This window comes from Plectropomus leopardus, chromosome 19 (assembly GCF_008729295.1).
Source record: "Plectropomus leopardus isolate mb chromosome 19, YSFRI_Pleo_2.0, whole genome shotgun sequence".
Taxonomy (NCBI): domain Eukaryota; kingdom Metazoa; phylum Chordata; class Actinopteri; order Perciformes; family Serranidae; genus Plectropomus; species Plectropomus leopardus.
The window spans coordinates 14,967,461-14,986,180 of NC_056481.1; the positions used below are offsets into that span (position 1 = coordinate 14,967,461).

Below are 18,720 nucleotides of genomic sequence, written 5' to 3' on the forward strand. Positions count from 1 at the left end.
CCCGCACCACCCGACTGTCCAATCATGATAGGTGGGATGGGTGTTTCAGGGGGAACTCTCCTACTGCACAGACTCAAGCTCCAAATAATGTCACCATTGCAAGATGGCAGCAGCTGTATCAGAGATATTTTAGCTTCACTTAAGCATAGCGAGGTTACGTGGAGACGCGTTGTCCATCTTTATATAGTCTATTCTATAATAAAAAAATAAATAATAATACTAGACAAAGTTTGCATAGCATTCAATATAAAATAGTTGTGGTTTAATCTTTTAGGAACAAAAAATGGCAACAACTAAGTGTCACTTCTCATAACCAGCAATATCTACAGGAAAGAAACAACGGTTCCTTCTATCAATTACCATTTTCCACCAGGTTAAAATGATAACTTCAAATGTATTTCATGTGGTTTGCCTTGGTGTGCATTTTTTCACATTCTGTCTATTTTTGAACATTAAAACGTGTTCATTTCAGTTTCATTTCCCCTCAGTCTTCATGCCTGCAAAGAAAACATCTGTCCCCGTGTTTTTTTTTTTTTTCAATTTCACTGTTGAAAATGCTTTTTGTTTACTAAGCTTCAAAAACACTAGTGTCTGTACAAATTCCTATGAAAAAAAATAGACAGTTTTGAGGGAAAATATGATAAAAACAAATATGATATGATATCGTAAAATATCATTAACTTGCCTGATTGAATCCTAATGTTTTCTGAAACCATTTGTTGAGTCCTGGTTAGTTTGTCCATCGACAACTTGGACTGAATCTTCTCTTAAGGGCTACAAAGACAGATCCACACACAAAATACAATTTCCCCAAGAATGACATCCAGTTGTGCGTTGCTATTTTCTGTCCTTTCTACACAGTTTTTCCCCTGGCTATTTAAAAAATTAAAACGTACGTAGATGAAGCAGAGTTCTGGGAGTACATGTGTTGTCTCTGACACTTGTTGATAAATCTTCTTAAAGGGTACTTGTTCTTGGTGGTCCAGCTGGGTCATTAGTCCAAGAAGCTTGCTTGAGTGTGTGCTTGCCTACAGTATTTCTACTTTACTGCTGGTAAGGGTTGACTAAGGGTGACCTGTGACTTTAGTGCAATGTTTTCCCAAGTTTTTTTGGGAGAATAAATGATAATTTTGTCCCATATCTGCTTTTTTAGACTAGCCCTTGGTTATCTTTCTCAGGTGGGAAAGGGGCTTGTAGTTTTTAACCAACAGGCCCTCTTCTTCCTCTTCTGTAGTCCCTCACAGGCCCGTGTGTTCATTAGTTTGGGGGTTTCTCTGACTGCTCTTACCCCAAACACTAAGAACAGAGCAGAACAGAGCCTTACAATAAAATAGACAGCTAAAGACTTAATTTGTCTGCGTTTGTCCTTTCAGCCTCTATATTTCCAGACAGTTGGCTCTTTTTTGGGTTGTTGTGTCCTGTCCTTCCTCCCAAACGGATTCCAAAGTAGGAACTAACAGGATGTCGAGGGATTTAGCTTTCACACACGGAAAAGAGCACAATGTCAGACCTCACTAAGCCAGAGCCGAGGAGAAAAGGGGAGGGGTTTGTGGGGTTTTTTTTGTAAACAACAAACATCCACTTCACAAGCCCACCTGCCCCTCTCTTCCACCTCCTCCTTCTTCTTCCCTCCATCTTTAGAAGAGACTAAATACAGCAGGTTTGGATGGGACAGAAGGGGAGATCTGGGGAAGGCTGTAGGTAGTGTAGTAGGTAACAGCGAGGGGAGAGTTTGTCCCTGTGTGAGGGGGGATCTGTGTGTCTCTTTATGTATATGTATGTTTGTGTGTGTGTGTGTGTGTGTGTGTGTGTGTGTGTGTGTGTATATGCATGGGTGGAGACCAATTGCTGTTAGGATTGTTTGAGGCGCTTGCGTGGGGGTCCGAGGAAAGGGCACTGGGCTGAAGCCAGGGAACGGTAAGCTTCAGCCACCAGATGCGGATGAGACGCCACCATGGACTTCCAACCGGCTGTCTCCATCACCTCTGCAGCATGGCTGGAGGACAGAAACAAAAAGCATTAGTTTACAGAAAATCTATTTGCATAGCTAGTATCAGGGCTAAGTCGCCACTGATTTCCTGAATTGATTCAGTTTTGATTCTCAAGGTCAAAAAAAGGTTGTCCAAAAGTCATAGTACGCAAAAGTCGTTCAAAATGGCACAAAAAAGTCATATTATGACATGTTGTCCAAAATACCACAGAAGTACATCATATAGTATGTCGTCCAAAATAGCACAAAGAAAGTACATAGTATAAAAGTACATAGTAAAGTATGTCACCCAAAATGCCACAAAAAAGTCATACTATTAAGCACGTTGTCCAACATAGGATAACAGTGTCATACTATACTATGTCGCCCATAGTAGTACAAAACAAGTTGTACTATACTATGTTGGCCAATATATGCCAAAAAAGTCATACTATAGGGGTGCTTGGTGGCTCAGTGGATAGACCGGGCTCCTCATATACAGAGGTTGTATACTTGCCACAGCGGCCGCAGGTTCGATTCGGCCCTTTGCTGGGAGTCGCCCCCTCTCTCTCTCCCTGTTTCATACTCAAACTATCCTGTCAATTAAAGGCAATAAAGCCCCCAAAAATATTTTAAAAAGTCATACATTAGTATGTTGTCCAAAATCACATAAAAAAGTCATGTCATGTCATCCAAAATACGCCAAAAAAGTCATACTATACTATGTTATCCAAAATAGCATCAAAAAAAGCACAAAAAAACTCATTAAGTACAATGTCATCCAAAAAAACACACAAAGTCATCTATACTACGCCATCTAAAACAACAAAAGTTGCAATAAAAAGTCAGAATAGCACAAAAAAAGTTATTTTATCGTATGTACACAAAGTAGCACAAAAAGTTGTAAGTACAGCATGTCGTTCAAAAAAGTCGTACTATATCAAGTCATCCAAAATAGCACCAAAAAAATCTATCTACAGTATGTCATTGAATAAAGACATACAATACTATGCTGTCCAAAATGACACCACAAAGTCATAGTTTATTGTACAAAATAGCACAAAAAAGGCATACTATACTATGTCGTCAAAATACCACATAAAGTACATAGATACATATATACGAAAAAGTCAGTGTACTAAGTCCTTCAAAATAACACAAAAAAGTCTTAGTATAGTATGTTGTCCAAAATACTACAAAAACATTAATAGTAAAGTACGTCATCAAAAATAGCACCAAGAAGTCATACTATAAAAGTTAAGTACCAAATATTCATAAAAAGCCCACTACAGAGTAAACACCTTATGGTAAAACGTATTAATAATTGCTCATTTACACCTAATAGTAATGTTGATGAGCCAACTTAGAATTGATAGGCTGTTACCTTCATTATCAGGTTTTAATGTTTTGCAGCTCCAGATAAAAATGTTTCTTTTGATAAAAAAGGTTGCTGACCCCTGGATTGACCGCTGACATCCCTAATTTGAGGACAAGATGACTGGACTACACAGAGCGTTGCCGAGGTGGGATTTTCTTTTTAAATCGGTGTGGACGACAGGCATTAACACAGTAAGAGTTATGCATTTTAAAATGAAAACTTCTTGTGGATTCTAGTGGCCCACAGAGACTCACGTTATGTGATCAGCTCTTCTGATTTACCTTTACAGAGACCACCAATTGAATATCAATATAACAATAAGTGGCCAATTGATCAGAACTTTGTTTCTTCTTGTTTGCCTATCCCTGTAAGCTTTTGTGAAGCTCTGATCCCGTTAGTGGGGTCTTGGTTGGTAATGACCCACATAAGACACAGAAAAGCAGACAATTTGAGAACCAGAAAATATTTTTTCCTGAAACAATGAAACCATTATCTTTTTGTGATAACTATTAAATTGATTAATCAACTAATTGTTTCCTACGTATAAATATAAATGATGAATCTTCTTTGTTGATGGAGGGGAATAATCTGAAGGAATATGTGTGAGGTAAAAATCAGTTCAGACAAATGCTCAGACTTATTACCACACATTCATCTGAGGCAACAGATGAGGTGACGGCAGACCTGGTGAGGAGTCGGACTGCCCTGATCCCTCAGAAAGCCTCACCAGGGTTTAATAATATCAGACAGACCACTCCATGAGGGGACATGTGAAATTGAATTATTAACTGTGACACCAAAAGATGAAGCGAGAGGGTGAGACTGAATCCTGGTACCATCAGTAATGATGCCAAGAGAAAGAAGACATGTAACAAACGGACACAAAAACAGAGACAAAATGTTCAGAGGGACTCTTGAAGATCTGTGAGTCTGTAAAAAAGAAGCTAGAGACCTAATTATACGTGATGACGTGAACTTACTAGTTGATGAAGTCGACAGCCTGTGTTTTGAGCTGGTCGGCGCTGTGCAGGTCGGCCAGGATGAGGATCTCAGCAGCGTTTTCCACAGACAGACTTGTGCACAGCGCGTCCTCGCACATGACCTTCAGTCTCTCCAGAGCGTACTGAAAAAGAGTGGACACAAGATCAGTAAACTGATTGTTTTAATCACTATTCATGTGGTTAGGTGATATTTGGTGATATTTCCAAATCTTGTTTTAGCATTGAAAATAATTATTTTTGTCTTTGTATGTCCTGTCTGCACTTTTTGCTATTTTTAATGGCAATATTTTTATTTTTACATGTTTAAAGAATTTAGTTATTAATTTTACCTTTTATATATTATCTCTTTACTCTTCATGTAAATCTGTATCCTTTATAATGTTTTTATATTTCATTGCTCTGTAAAGCACTTTGAAATGAGCCCGTTGTATGAAATGTACTACACAAATAAAGCTGCCTTACCATTTTAAAGTAAAAAGTCAGACTGTGACCATCTACTATGAAAATGTAGTAGTTAAATGTTTATAGTGGTCATATGTTTATGTTTATTATGTCCAGCTTTGCTGTTTTAGCAGTTTCTACTTTAAGAGCTATGCAAAAATTCCTTGTATGTGAACATACTTTGTGATTAAAGCTGATTCTGAAACTGCGCATCAAAGGTCTGTCTTCAAGTTTGTGTCAGAAGAGTGAGATCAGTTTGAAATCATCAAACTGTTTCTTGAAATCCTGATGGCTTATTGAGCTAATTGGTTCGGCGGATACTGTGCACTCAATCCATCTTATTAACTTTTCTTGTGAGAATATCTGAAAGCTCACAGCGTATGCTGCCAACAAAAATAATATGCAACTCTTATCACATTTAATACAGACAAGACACTAATTTTGACATCTTTAGTAACGTATGGTACAGCTTTTATACAATGGATAACATAAAATGAGTAACATTAAAATACCCAGAGACAGACAACCCAATACGAGAGACTGTATCTGTCAAGTAACGTTGTCTAAAAGAAATACTTCCCCTGCAAAATGCTGCTAGCATGGATCCCACACTGTAACTATTTTCTTTGATGGAGTATATACACAATGATTAACACTCCACAGCATTAGCTATTACTTTGGCCCAGTCCAAATCTGCAGTGTGAGGCTGCCTGAACCCTGTAATGAGGAAATCTCAACTGCCAGTCAGTTTTTGTCTCGTTTTGCTAATGGACACATTCTGGCGATTTCGTCATAAATGAAATGTTTGAAATGTTAGCAGCCATCCTGAAAGTGCTCACTATGTGATGACGGCTCCACAGGCCACACCTGCAGCAGCCGCAGACATCAGAGCCTTGACATGCAGACTCTAGACGTTTGTGCGTGGTTCCAGTCTTGGTTTCAGAACCGTTGCACCCCTGTTTGTATTATTTGTATATGTTATATATAAGTATTACCTTGTCAGCTGCTGCCAGCAAGTCATCAGCCATCTTGTCCAGGTTGGGAGCCTTGTCTGTGTAAATGAAGCACATCATCTCTTTGAAAACCTCCGGCTCAACGTCGTTGATTTCCACGCGGTTCTGTAAGAAACAGGCGAGGAATAGAAAAAGGTTAAATTCAAGCTTTAACTGCAACATGAGCTTCAACTACAGTATTTACTATACCTGCCAATCATGCAATCAGGTTTTTGCACAACGCCATAAAAACGTGAGTTTTTTGTAACACTACAAAAATGATATTTGACAATGAGTGATGGTGAATAAACAATTTAAATTTGTAGATAATGCTGTATTAAAAAATGGAATGTAAAAAATTAAAGTACATATGATTATCATGGGGCTTTAAATCTCTACAAAGTGTATTCATGATATTTAAATAATCAGGATACATGTTATTATTATTTCTATCTTTTGAGCTTCCCTGGTCATCTTGCTGGGCAGCTGTACTTTATTTGAGAAATTTGTGACCACAGTAAGAAATGCATGAGATAATACTGCAAGATTAAACCACAACGTAGCAACACGATCAACCTTTAGTGTAAATGTTGCGATGAAGATGAAAACTGAATGACTTGATGACTGCTTCAGGTTTAAGGCTTTTAAATTAAAAGAATTAAGAATGTAATCTTTGGGCTGAAATCAGCAGAGATCAAGAATGTGATTATGTGATTAATTCTTGTGATTGTGATTTTAAATTGTGTTTGCAAAAGCTTGAAAGGATAGTTGACATTTTTTGGGAAGGGTTGCTTAAACTGAGACAGTGTATTGCATACAGCACATGGTGGTAATCCACTACTGTGGACGGAGGCAAAATATATATTTTTAATATATAAGAGCAGCGCTGGAAGGAGCCTGAGATCTAAGAATTTCATTGCAAATGGCTGGTTCATTGTAGTTTTTGTATACATGACGATAAAATTAATGTAAACCATCTTTACGACTTCCTGTGTTTAAACATAAATTAAAAACATTTTCTTGCCTGTATTCTGTCAGTTGCTTCTCACACAAAATGTGCTCTACACTTCAAATACATGAATGATGACTAAGTGATATGTTTTATTCTTTGTAAAAGTTTACAACATAAAATATAAAATGGCCTTGGTTAAAAAAAAAACAACATCTGGGCAGCTTCTCCTGCAATTTCATTTCTTACAGTCACATGTGCACGGATGAAAAAAAGCAATTCTCTGCTTCTGCAGCTTTGTCAGTGAAGGATGAATCCTGACCCCCAAGTACGGCAGGACAATTTCATTTCAGGTGCGCTATCATTCTGTTTCACCAAACAGCTCTGTGCTGCAGCCATCTGACAGCGCACAATCCCTCACTCACTTCAAACGCAGAGGGGAAAATCTGAGCAGTTTAGCACCTGAGGAACAAAACAAATTTATTTCAAGGTATAACAAAGCTGTGAGACCATGGGCTCACCTTTTTGCTCTCCTCCATCTCGTGTTCAAACATGGCGCTGAATACAGGGGAACGTGCTGAAAGCAGTTATACCGAGAGATGTTAGGACAACAGCAAAAATGTTAATGTGTATTTGAGGTCTCAAGCAACAGCCATAGGATAAATTATTATTTTTTTTATTTTTTTTTTAATTGAAGGACCAAAGAAAACATATGGGTTGTGTCTAACCGATGTCTGTACCTGCCAAGATGGCTTTGTGGGCCTGAAACTCCTGTCCAGCCACACACAGGGAGCAGTCTGTGAAGCGGGAGTTTTCCCACAGGCCCCCCAGCTCGTCTGCTAGCCGGCAGTCAGGGACCTTTACCATGTTCATGGTGTTCTGCCCAGATATGTTAACCGAGTCCTGCACCACACTCACCTGAGGGAGGGAAATGAAATCAAACTCAACACTCCAAAATACATTATAATGAGAACAGGTAGAAACCAAGAAGAGTTAAACACAAGGACTAGGCAGCGTACCTCACAGAACAGCGTGAGCTTGTCGTCGGGTAGAAGACCGTTAGCCTCATCCAGGAGGAAGTCTCTCCGGATAAACTTTTTAAAACCCCAGTCTTTCCCCTGGACAAAGCGATAAGCCCTCTGGCTTTCTGCAGACAGCCGGGACGCACAGAAGTCAAAAAGGTAAGTCAAATGAAAGGTGTGATTTTAAAAAAAGGGCAGGCCAAAAACACTAGCCTCCACATAGGGGTGTTATATCTACAATACGACTCTTTCGTGGCCTCTATTGCAGGTAGAAGTTCATGCTACCCAGCTGACTCACCCATGGCTTTGGTCTCCTCTCCCTTGGCGTTGAGGATGGAGAATTTGAACTTGGCGCGCACCTCTGCCTTCGGACAGCTGACCAGCAGCAGGTAGAGAGACAGGTAGTCTTTGCTCTCCTCATCTAGGCCCTTAGGATTCACTCGCAAACACCTGGTGGGAGGATGGTGCAACAGGTGAGATCTGGACTGGACTACTTATCTGCCCCAAAGTGCACAGGTTACACACCTGGCCAAATTCATGATTTGTAAAGCCCAGTTCAGACGAATGATTCTCAAAGATACAAATTCATTTTAGTACGTTACACAGTAAAGTTTCAGTGGTGTGAACTGGTCATTCATTCAAGCCAGCTGCAAACTGCAACTCAGCAGGTCAAATCGCCTACAACTTTACTTTAGCAAGTCTCTAATTGCCAATCGGCCTGTAACAAAGTCTACTGCTCAAGTCAGTTTTCTGTTCGCAGACAGCCTCTTACTGCTGCAATTTCTGATAACACTCAGCCTCATTTACTTCCTGGAGGCTGTAGGCACAGCGGTCATTGTTCTCGCCTACTAGAGATGCAGCTGTTGGAAGTATCTCACTATCTCTATCCTCACTCTTGTTTCAAGAAGTCATAAATTATATTCAGTTACAAAATAAGCCTGAAAAGCTGGAAATCAGATCAGAATCACAAAGTTCTAACTTGGTGTGAACTGGCAGGATTTTATTACTGTTGCACTGCAAGTAGTTGCAAGTTTCCACTCGTATCATCAGGAATCTTTGGCCTGAACTGGTCTTCAATCTGTATCCATGTTTTTGGTTAAGATAAACAAGTACATTTATGATAAAAACAAAACTATTTGTGGTAAACCCAGCATTTTCTCCTAATTGCTACTGGACATGGTGGGCAAACTCCTGTTTTTCTTGTTGCACATGCAAGGCAACTATTAGAAGAACACTAATTGTTTTGATTAGTTCACAGTAAACGGATCACTGTGTCAGCACATGTCACTCCGGTAGCCAGTTTTAATTATAAAACCAAGGTTCTGCTATGAGAAATTATTTTGTAAGATGTGATCTCTCACGTGTGTTTGATAAAGGGATCAAAATGAATGTCGATTAACTTCACAGGACAGTGCCAGTAATAGCATTCGTGTTGAAACACTAATCAGACAGAGTGGGACAGTAAGACTTTGAATTCTGGATATCTGAATATGATGAATCGGAGCATTTTTCTTGCCCACCCACCATTTCAGCTTGTCATTGGCCCCAGAAGAGAAGGTGGAGCTCTTTATGACCTCGCCCATCTCCTCACGACAGAAGCTGAAGTTGTTGATGGTCCACATGTAAGAGAACTTAACCACTTTGATCTGCCAAAGGAAAATACTTTTAGTAGAGCTTATACTTCTTAACTTATTTGAGATTACAGACAGCAATGTTAGTGGTCATTTTACCTGTGTGTAACACCAGCTCTCGGCCACGGGCCCGCTGGACATTTCCGCAGGGGGAGGGGGACTCGGGACTCTTGACATTGCCAGCGTGACAGAAGGTGTCGGGGGCAAGAGGGTGAGGAGAAGGGATCCGTCACTTCCACTTGTCAATGTTCAGTGCTGACGTCCATCTGCATCAGTACACGCCAGATGGAAGCAGTTTGCCCCCTAGAAACAGACAATGTGAGTGTGATTAGTTGATTAGACCAGAATGTAATTCTCATCTCCTTGAAACTCCCATTTAGCCTGAAAAACATTCTTCTAAAAAGAGGCTGCAATCACAGAAAAACATTTTCAGAACTGCTCATTGGGATGCAGCACACAGGCACTGTATCTTTCATTAATCCAGTTAAGATTCGATATCATTTAATTCATGCAGCCACAGTGCCTGCTACTGAGGTTTGTGGTGTTGTGGCTAGATGAATTGTCCCTGACCCAGTGGGGGACAGCAGGAGATCGATGGCCCATGCCTGTTCTGAGATCAATAGCCGCTGCAATTGCAATTAAGTCTCAAAAATGAACTGTAAATAAACAAGCTGCCTCCGAGGACTGCGGTGGGGGTTGGAGCCTCTGACCAAAACCAAGGTTCCCAAATTACCTTCAAGTCACACAGACAGAGGAAGCTGTGCAGATCTGTGACACACTCTTCTCTCCTCCCATACACACACACAAACATCAGCAGCATGCACATATACTGTCAGTTATTGAGCCTGATACCTGGATCTCTGTGATCATGTAATGCCACAAAATATTCCATGCACCGTATTATAAATAATAATAATAAACTTTATTTATATAGCACTTTTCCTAACAATGTTACAAAGTGCTTCTCAGACAAGCAACAGATATAAAACAAGGCAGCAAAAAAACAACAGTAAACTAAAGTGCAAACAACACAGTGATCATAAAATTAATACTGGATAATTTGTATCAAGGGACATTATTAGGACAGGTTAGCAATTTAGAAAGAATGAGGAAGAAAATTCAAATGACTGTAGTTGAAAAATGACGGAGCATTAAGACATTACCCCATGAAAACTGTACATTTAGTTTGATGTAAAAATGTTATTATTAACCCCATATTCGATATCAGCAGCATTAACAGATATCATGATGACATGATACCAGATTCATACGCCTTTTTCATCTAGCTGCAAAGTCAGCGGCCAAAGTAAGTTTTCACTCCTATGTAACACGAGTCAGTTTCTCTCTGGGCCCTCACACTGTTAATCTGTGGCCAATTATTTTTATACTGTTCCAATATCGTTTTTTCTATTTCACCATCTCTTCTCTATTTCCAGATTCCTCTAACCCATCATTCATTTGAACCTCCCTCTCACACCCTCAGCCTTTAATGTCTCCATCCATAAACTCAATTTGGGTCAAAATGCAGCATAACAAATTGTGACGGGGGAGCTGCGAGCTGAGCTTTCTGCTCCTGATGATTACACTGAATGGAGGTGATACATTGACAGTGATGCTGCTTAGAGGCTGTGTGAATTGTAACATCTGAACAGACTGCAAACTGGAAAACACGCTTAACAACACACTTTCACAGATTTTAGTGGCGGTTAGAGCTACAGCAAACTTACAGCCTTCAAAAAAACATTTAAAATCAAATTTTAACGTCAAAATGATGAATGTGAAGAGCGCTTTAACACGACACGTACATTTATACACTTGTGGTCGAGGCATACAAGGTGCTCCTCAGTTAATCATTCATACACACTCACACACCAATAGCACAACCCATCAGGACCAGTTTGGGGTTCAGTATGTCAACCTCCTGCGACCCAACCGTGTTTTTTTGCGGAAAGGAAAAATGTACGTACACTTCTTTCGGCTAACAATCCCACGATGCAATTTCTTTGCATTTCATAGACGCAAATACATGTTGGATAGTATTTGTGCTTAATAGGAAATTGTGATCACCTCTATGATCGTCTATATTTTCTGCACAGTGACAGTGTAGTATAATTGCTGGCATCGTTCTATCCAATAGAACACCTTTTTGGATGGGACAGGATGTTCATAGCATGAATACCCTGCTAAACACTCAGCTGGAAATGAGCGATTCTGTTAAATCACGGAGAAAAAAAAGCCTGTTCTCGGGAAAAAAGGATTGTTCCTGGGAAAAATATGAGTATAACTGAGAAAGTATATCGGAACATTAACACTTTAACCGTGCGTCTCTTATTTCAAGTCCAGATATTTAGTCTAATGTGACCTCAATGAACTAAAAAGAATATCTGTTGTGTTACCACTGTTCCCATTACAGTACTGCATCTACCACGAAGCAATCCACATCTGAAGCTTAGTCCAGCCCAGTTTCAAGACCGTCTTTAAAAAATCCAATGAATAAAGAACCAACCAATCTTCTTGATTCTTTAACTGTGGCAACTGGTAAGATGGACTGAGACAAAGATAAAGGAAGGGGCTACAGGGAAAGAAAATGAAAAGTAAAGTGATAGAGAAGCCAAATGGAAAAACAGGTGGCGAATGAAAGATGGGCCACCGTCTGTGGAACCATTTGAAGAGATAAATTGCCACAAAAAGTGGTTAGATGGAGCCAAAAGAAAATCAAACGGAGGTATGAGAGAGAAATCAAAAACAGATTATTGGACAGGTAGACTCTGATTAAGATGCAGGCTGCACTGAAACAGTCCCAGGACACAATGGTTTGAACTAAACACAGATTTCAGTCCATTAACAGTGAAATAGCTGAACCCATGTCAGCTGTAAATGATAAAGTTACAGCAAACCTCATAATTTTCACAAACTGTGTCTGTTTAAAGCCTGCCGTCACTCACATGTGCATCATCAAATCAGCTGACGCTCGAAGTGGAGTGCCCGTGTATTCTGACCTTTTTGGTAAATGCAGTAAAACAACATGAGGGTATATATTATATAAATTGGATTGCATTCAAAGGAAGTATAAAACTAAATGAAGAAATCTCCCTCAACTGTGAGGAAAATTACTTTATTCTTTAATTTTGAATCGCTGGAGAAAAATCTTGACAATTGAGGATAACACTGACTCCACACGGAATCAAATCAAGCATTTTTACTGTATTAATTTGGGAAATAGACAAAAATCTGTGCCACAATTGTGCAAGTTGACATATCTACACTTCTAAATACTTAAAGTCCGAGTAAAGTGAATTCAGAGATTCAGTGATTGATGAAAACATGTTACAAAGACCCTTTTCTATATAGTTCTGAATTGTGGAGTTAGACGGTTGACTGTTTTTTCACAATTTTCCTGTTTTAAGATTTTTTTTGCGGGCCTAAAACCATAGCTCAGTGATACAATGGAGCTATACTCCACAATTCGGCTTCATCGCAGCAAACACAAGAAAACTTCAGAGCTAAATAGTTAAGAGTTTGGGACATTTTCCTTTAAAATAGAAATGCACATAGTTATTTCTATAAATTGTCTTCTTATTACCAAAGCATTTATCAGTAATAGTTAAGATGAAAAACATGAATGTGTGTGTTCCTAAAATTTTCAGTTAGGAGCAATAGTGCTACTAGTGGAAAAAAGTTGGTCTGAAGGCCCTGTGGAGGATGGCGAGTCTCGAGAAAAATATGCATGCATGCAATTCAATGCAGTTTTATCACTGCATTGAGTGCAGCCTCGCTGTTTACAGTTCACAGTCTTTACACCATGGCAGAGCTGTGTTAAATTACAGCTAATGTTTCATCGCATTAAATGCAAAACATGAAGCGGCTTTCACTGTGAAGGAGCCACAATGCAGTTAACAGATTAACTTTAATTCTGTCTCTCCCTTCATGAGACTTTTGGTAACAACCTACACCAACTAAACTGTGGAAGACGTATGGATCAACGACATTTTAGTTTCCAAAAACAAAAGACCAGCACAGGTCAAAGGCAGCGTAAATTCTAGTTGTCATCTGAACTTTCACCAGACAATCTATACACTTATCACCCGTATTCAATGATTATCTGTGTCCCAATAATCTGAGCAAGGGTTTTCAAAAGGTTAAGGGCTCCAATCAAAAAATCAATCTAACAGCAGACAGCAAAACTATTAGAAAATCTATACAAAATCCAGGAGATAGTAGAGGAAAGGAAACAATCTAAGACCTGTTTGATCATCGTAGTTTTGGTGAGAAGAAAAACCTTTTTCACAATTCACCGTTAATTGTGTGCAAACAAATCAGACTGAACTTCACAGCAGTGTTTAACATCAAGGTGATATTTGTGGCCACAATAACACAGAACTAAATATGCTTGCCCCGAAAACAAAAATCCATCTAATTAAAATGTATGAATCTGTGGAGATATGCAGTGAGGTCGCAGTTATGACCACAATGCTTTTTTCCTGACATATACACTCCCCGACTGAAAAAAGGAGAATCAATCTCTGCTCTGAATTAAAGACTGAAGGTATGGAGGCATTTCAGTCGGCAATTTCCAAGGGGGATGAAGAAATTGCAACCCTTGTCGAAGTGTCAGTGAACACAATGTCTATTTCCAAAGCTTCGGTCTTTGAGGACTGCAGTAAGCCACAGACAAACCTTAAAACTATAATTGGTACAGGGACCAGGGATCGATTGCACAGCGCGTGTTGGGCCTCTGTGGGAGTGATTTCATATTCTGCCCTTGGTCATGGTGCTCCTCCTTTCCTAAAAACTCAATCTCAGAGAGGTATGAACTATTGATTTTGCTACAGCGATCAGCTTGCCTCGCTCTCATCCCTGACTTTGTGCAGACCCACAAATACATTGAAGGGGATTTGAGCAGGCAAAAGAGCATTAGCAACCAGGCTTCACCTCCTCCCTGTACTTCCTCACTAAAACCCTCCTCTCTCCACCAGGCAGAGGAGGTTAAAAGGAGGGACCTCAATGCATATCTAATGTCTCCAGTCACCTGGTTCACACCATTTACACTTGACGTGCTGACCTCTGGCAGCAAAATACTGCAAGCAGTGCAGTCATTAATGCTCTAAACAGCAGGTCTTTGGGAGCATTTGAGGAGCACTATTATGTTTTTCAGTGTTTTCATGTAAGCTTTATCATAGATCAGTGGCTTCGCTTTTTTTTTTTGCAACAGGAAATTATCCTTGGGAAAGTAAAAAAGCCATTTTAATATTGTGATTTTCTCAAATTAGTGCTGGGCGATAGGGAGAAAATCCAATTTTACAATATTTTTGACCAAATACGTCAATATCAATATCGAAACAATATTGTAGGGTTGCAGTCACAAAATATTAACACAGTGATGTTTTTGAAAAATAATCATCAGCAATGTGGATATGAAGCAAACAATAAATATCTAGAACAGCAGAGCTCAACAATAAAGACTGGACCAATGTAAGGGGTAGGTGGAAAAAATCCACACAGCATAGTATCAATGGCTTATTTTTTACTCCACAAACGATTAATAGTGCAAATGCAAATTTTACTTTTAGTAGCCTACCAAAATAATGAAATGCATTGCTTTTTCAGTCCACAATATACATTTTGCAAAACATTTAAAATAGTGATAATATTGTATTGTAACTTCTCTCTGCTAGCTGTCTTTACATGTGCACTGCATGGAGTCAAATTGTTTTATTGCTGACTTTGCGCTTCCTTCTCGTCTTTGTTGAAAGACGCACATTGCAGTGTCCATCGAACACTCGCATGAAAATGGCGGCAGGTAAAATCAAAGTTAATGAGGTGAAGCGCAGGTGAGCATTTTAATTATCCTGGAAACTGTAGTTTAGTTGAGTGGCGTTTGAGGATATGGGAGGAACTCGACATGTATTGCAAAGTTTGCTGCAAATTTGAGAGCAAGGCCAGCAATAATGGGTTGCTTTTATTTTCAGGTTAGGATTTTTTATTTTTTTTATTGTTCTTTATATTTATTAAGGGTTGAGAGAGAGGTAAAGCATAATGTATTTCATTGCATCTAATGTACATTGTACTTTTTAATGTATAAATACACTGGAAACTTAAAGGCACGTGGATCGAATGAGCCGTGGTGTTATGGCAAGAGATGTTTGCTGCATTGCATCTATGAAACACTGTGTAATGGATCTTTTTCAGTTACTTTAAGATTACACCTGACAGTTAACTTCGGTCTTTGTTGTTAGTTTATATTAACTAAAAAAAATTCTATAGGGTCAGGTAAAAACTGACTTTGGGTAAGGAGATTTCTGACCCACTTGCCCAATTCAGCACGTGAAAAAAAAAAAACTTAAACACTGAACCTTGAACAGTCTGCTAAGTTCAGAAAATGGCATCACTTTATTGTAATGCAGCCTTTAAAACCAGGACAAACCAACACTTGAAATACTAGATATCCAAACGCTATGTCGATATCTACTGTTATATCACTATATCAATATAATATCCATTTATTTCACAATCTAACTTTGAAAATGGCTACTATTATAAAGTTATCTGATTAGCCTACACTTTCCATTTACTGCTGAGTTGAGTAGTCAGCAGCTTGAAAAGGCACCCAACAATCTGATGGCTAAAAGTAAAGGACAGACACATTGCAGACAAGGACTGTATGATGTTTCAAACAAAACTGATTAAGTTACATTAAGCAACATTAAGTGTAACAGACCCTGTTGTTTTTTAGGAAATCACGATGGGAGAAAGTCTTTGCTTCTGGGCCTATCTGTAACTTAAAAAAAGTGCAACTGTATCATATCAATGTCCACATAGCAAAAAGCTCCATCGCATACACCATAGCACACGAAAGCCACCAGATATGAACAAAATACAATTTACAACTACTTTCTTTTAGTCTCTTTGTAGGCTTAAATTCAATTTGTGACTGACTGTCATAATACGAATGTTATTATCAGTCAGCACCACTGTACAGCAGACAACTCTTTCAGGTGAATGTTTATGCCTGCAATTACAAGATCCCTCTGAATACCAACATGAGAACTAATAAAGTGTTATGACTCCTGGCAAACTTGGACTGAGCTTTTTTTTTTAAGTTGCACAAGTGCTTTAGGCAAAGAGATCTAACGTCAGAGTTCCAGTAAGGGAAATTTTGGATATAAAAGTTTGTGACTCACTTCCGTGATACTCAAATTTGATCACACGCATTGTTCAGTTGAAAACTGTTTCAAAACTTTAACCGTAGTTCATCATTTTCAAAATTAGATTTCTTTTTTTTACACCATGGACAAAATGCGCACACGCAGTGGATTTTACTTTGGGTCATCACACTAAAGGTGAGCTCAGCTAAACTGAGTTATGTCTGCGCAGTATATCTGGGAGGCAAAGACACGGACTCAGGAAAGACTTGAATTGAATTGTAGCCCATTTTAAATCTGCTGTGGCAGCACTTTGACTTTCAATATTAGGCAAAAAATATAGAAAAGAGACAAGAATAGACTGCAAGAACTGCAAGAAAGCCAGACAAACCTCCCAGCTACATTTATGTTCAAACGTATCCCAAAACATCTAAATATTATGTTACAGAACAGACATACAGAGTCTCCTTTCAGCGAGAAGCCATAACTTCAGGATGATACCACTGCTGTGGTGTTTGGTCTGTTTCCAGTGAGCTTGACTCATTCATACCACAGTGTGTGCAGTGATGAACCAATACAGAGCAAAAGGAAAAAACACTGCTCACTCCCTCAGGGTCACACCTCATTTATCTTATCACTTTCTACTCAAACAATCATCATGACAGATGGTCAACCAACTGGTTTCTGGGAAGCTTGAGAAACAGACCATAACAACATAAGCACTTGAAGGGCTAAACATGCTACATAAAAACATACACTGCAGTACATTAACCCTTTAACACCAGCATGGACATCACTTTTCTTGTGCTGCATGCAGACACATTTCACAAACATTTAAACCTCTTAAACTTGATTTCCTTTAGAAACATGGGAAAAACATAACAAGCAACTTGGTAAGACATGTCCTGCAAACTGCAAAAAATAAAAATAATAATAATAAAAAAATGGTGACAAGGAAATTATCTGATGTGATGTGAATATATATACATATATTTCTTTATTTTTCAATATTTAATTTTTTGGCACTTTCTTGAGGTCATTTTCTTTTCTTTTTTTTTATTGCTTTTTTCCCCCAAGTAATTTTATTGTTAATTTTTGTGCCATTTCTTGGTAACTTGCTCGTCGCCTTCTTCCCATGTTTTTATTTAAAGAATCAAGCCAATATGCTGAGGTTTCAAAGGGTTAAATTACTTAACTGAAAACAAAAGATTAAGGTCCAGAACATAAATCATCTTGTTCCTAAAATCCATTGACCAAATATTATATGTTATCTGTAACATAAAAATAAGTAATAGTTAGAAAAAAATTTTTTTTTTTAATGTACCGTTAAATGTAGCCAAGGTAAACGTGTGTTGTGTGTTTTTTGTTTCTTTTTTTTAAGTTAAACTCTAAAGCTTTAAATAATAGTAGACAATGTTGGGGACTGAAACTGACACTTAGCAGTAAATGTAGGCGGTGACAGTAGCAGGTACTTAACCTGCTAACAATACAGATAATCGACAATAGTACATTACTTTATATTGTCCCTTGACTTTGTCTGCGTATAAACACCAGTGTGCTCACACAGAAAATAAATCCCAGACAGCGATGAAAAGTTGTGACTCTGTTGTAAGAACATAAATACCGTAAATTATCCAGACAATCTGACGATAGCACGCCAGCTAACTGGTCGAGCTAGTTAGCTAGCGGCTAACCTAAGCCAAACAAAAAGGTCGGACAAACTGCCGCATATGTGCCACTAAAAATACGACATGGCAGCACTCATCGAGTGATTTCAAGTCTTTAGTCCGCACATTTCTGCTTTCTGTTAAATGTATCGACCGTCTTACCTTTGTGTTTGGTTAAATTATGACGCTAGCTGTACGGGGTCTTCTGTTGTTGTTTGCCAGCAGGCTAGCTGTTTGTGGAGCTGGCAGACATGGAGAGTCTCGTGAAGAGCGCCCTCTGCTGACTCGGAGTAAACTTACATCTCATTAAGAAAACGAGAAATTCTTTATTTTTTATTATACATTATTGATTTTCTTGTCTTTGCTTGTTTGTAAGAGGAGAGGATCAATAACTAGAAACAGACAGTGTTGGTAAAGTTACTTTTGAAATCCTATAGGTTACAGACTGTGGTGGAATGTAATAAAGTAAATTTACTCAAATACTGTGTTCAAATACAATTTTGAGGTACTTGTAGGCCTTATTTACCT

At 38.7% G+C, this 18,720-nt stretch overlaps 1 protein-coding gene across 1 annotated transcript; it reads right to left on the reverse strand.

The window, feature by feature from the left end:
• Positions 1–240: 240 nt before the first annotated feature.
• Positions 241–18,431, reverse strand: LOC121959281 (speckle-type POZ protein). Its single transcript, XM_042508525.1, has 10 exons — positions 18,355–18,431; positions 9,483–9,686; positions 9,277–9,398; positions 8,051–8,202; positions 7,750–7,877; positions 7,471–7,648; positions 7,252–7,307; positions 5,785–5,907; positions 4,328–4,470; positions 241–1,996 (listed from the first exon to the last, which is right to left on the reverse strand). Exons 2-10 carry the CDS (start codon positions 9,558–9,560, stop codon positions 1,852–1,854), a joined length of 1,125 nt encoding a protein of 374 aa, XP_042364459.1. The 5' UTR covers positions 9,561–9,686; positions 18,355–18,431; the 3' UTR covers positions 241–1,851.
• Positions 18,432–18,720: the final 289 nt, after the last annotated feature.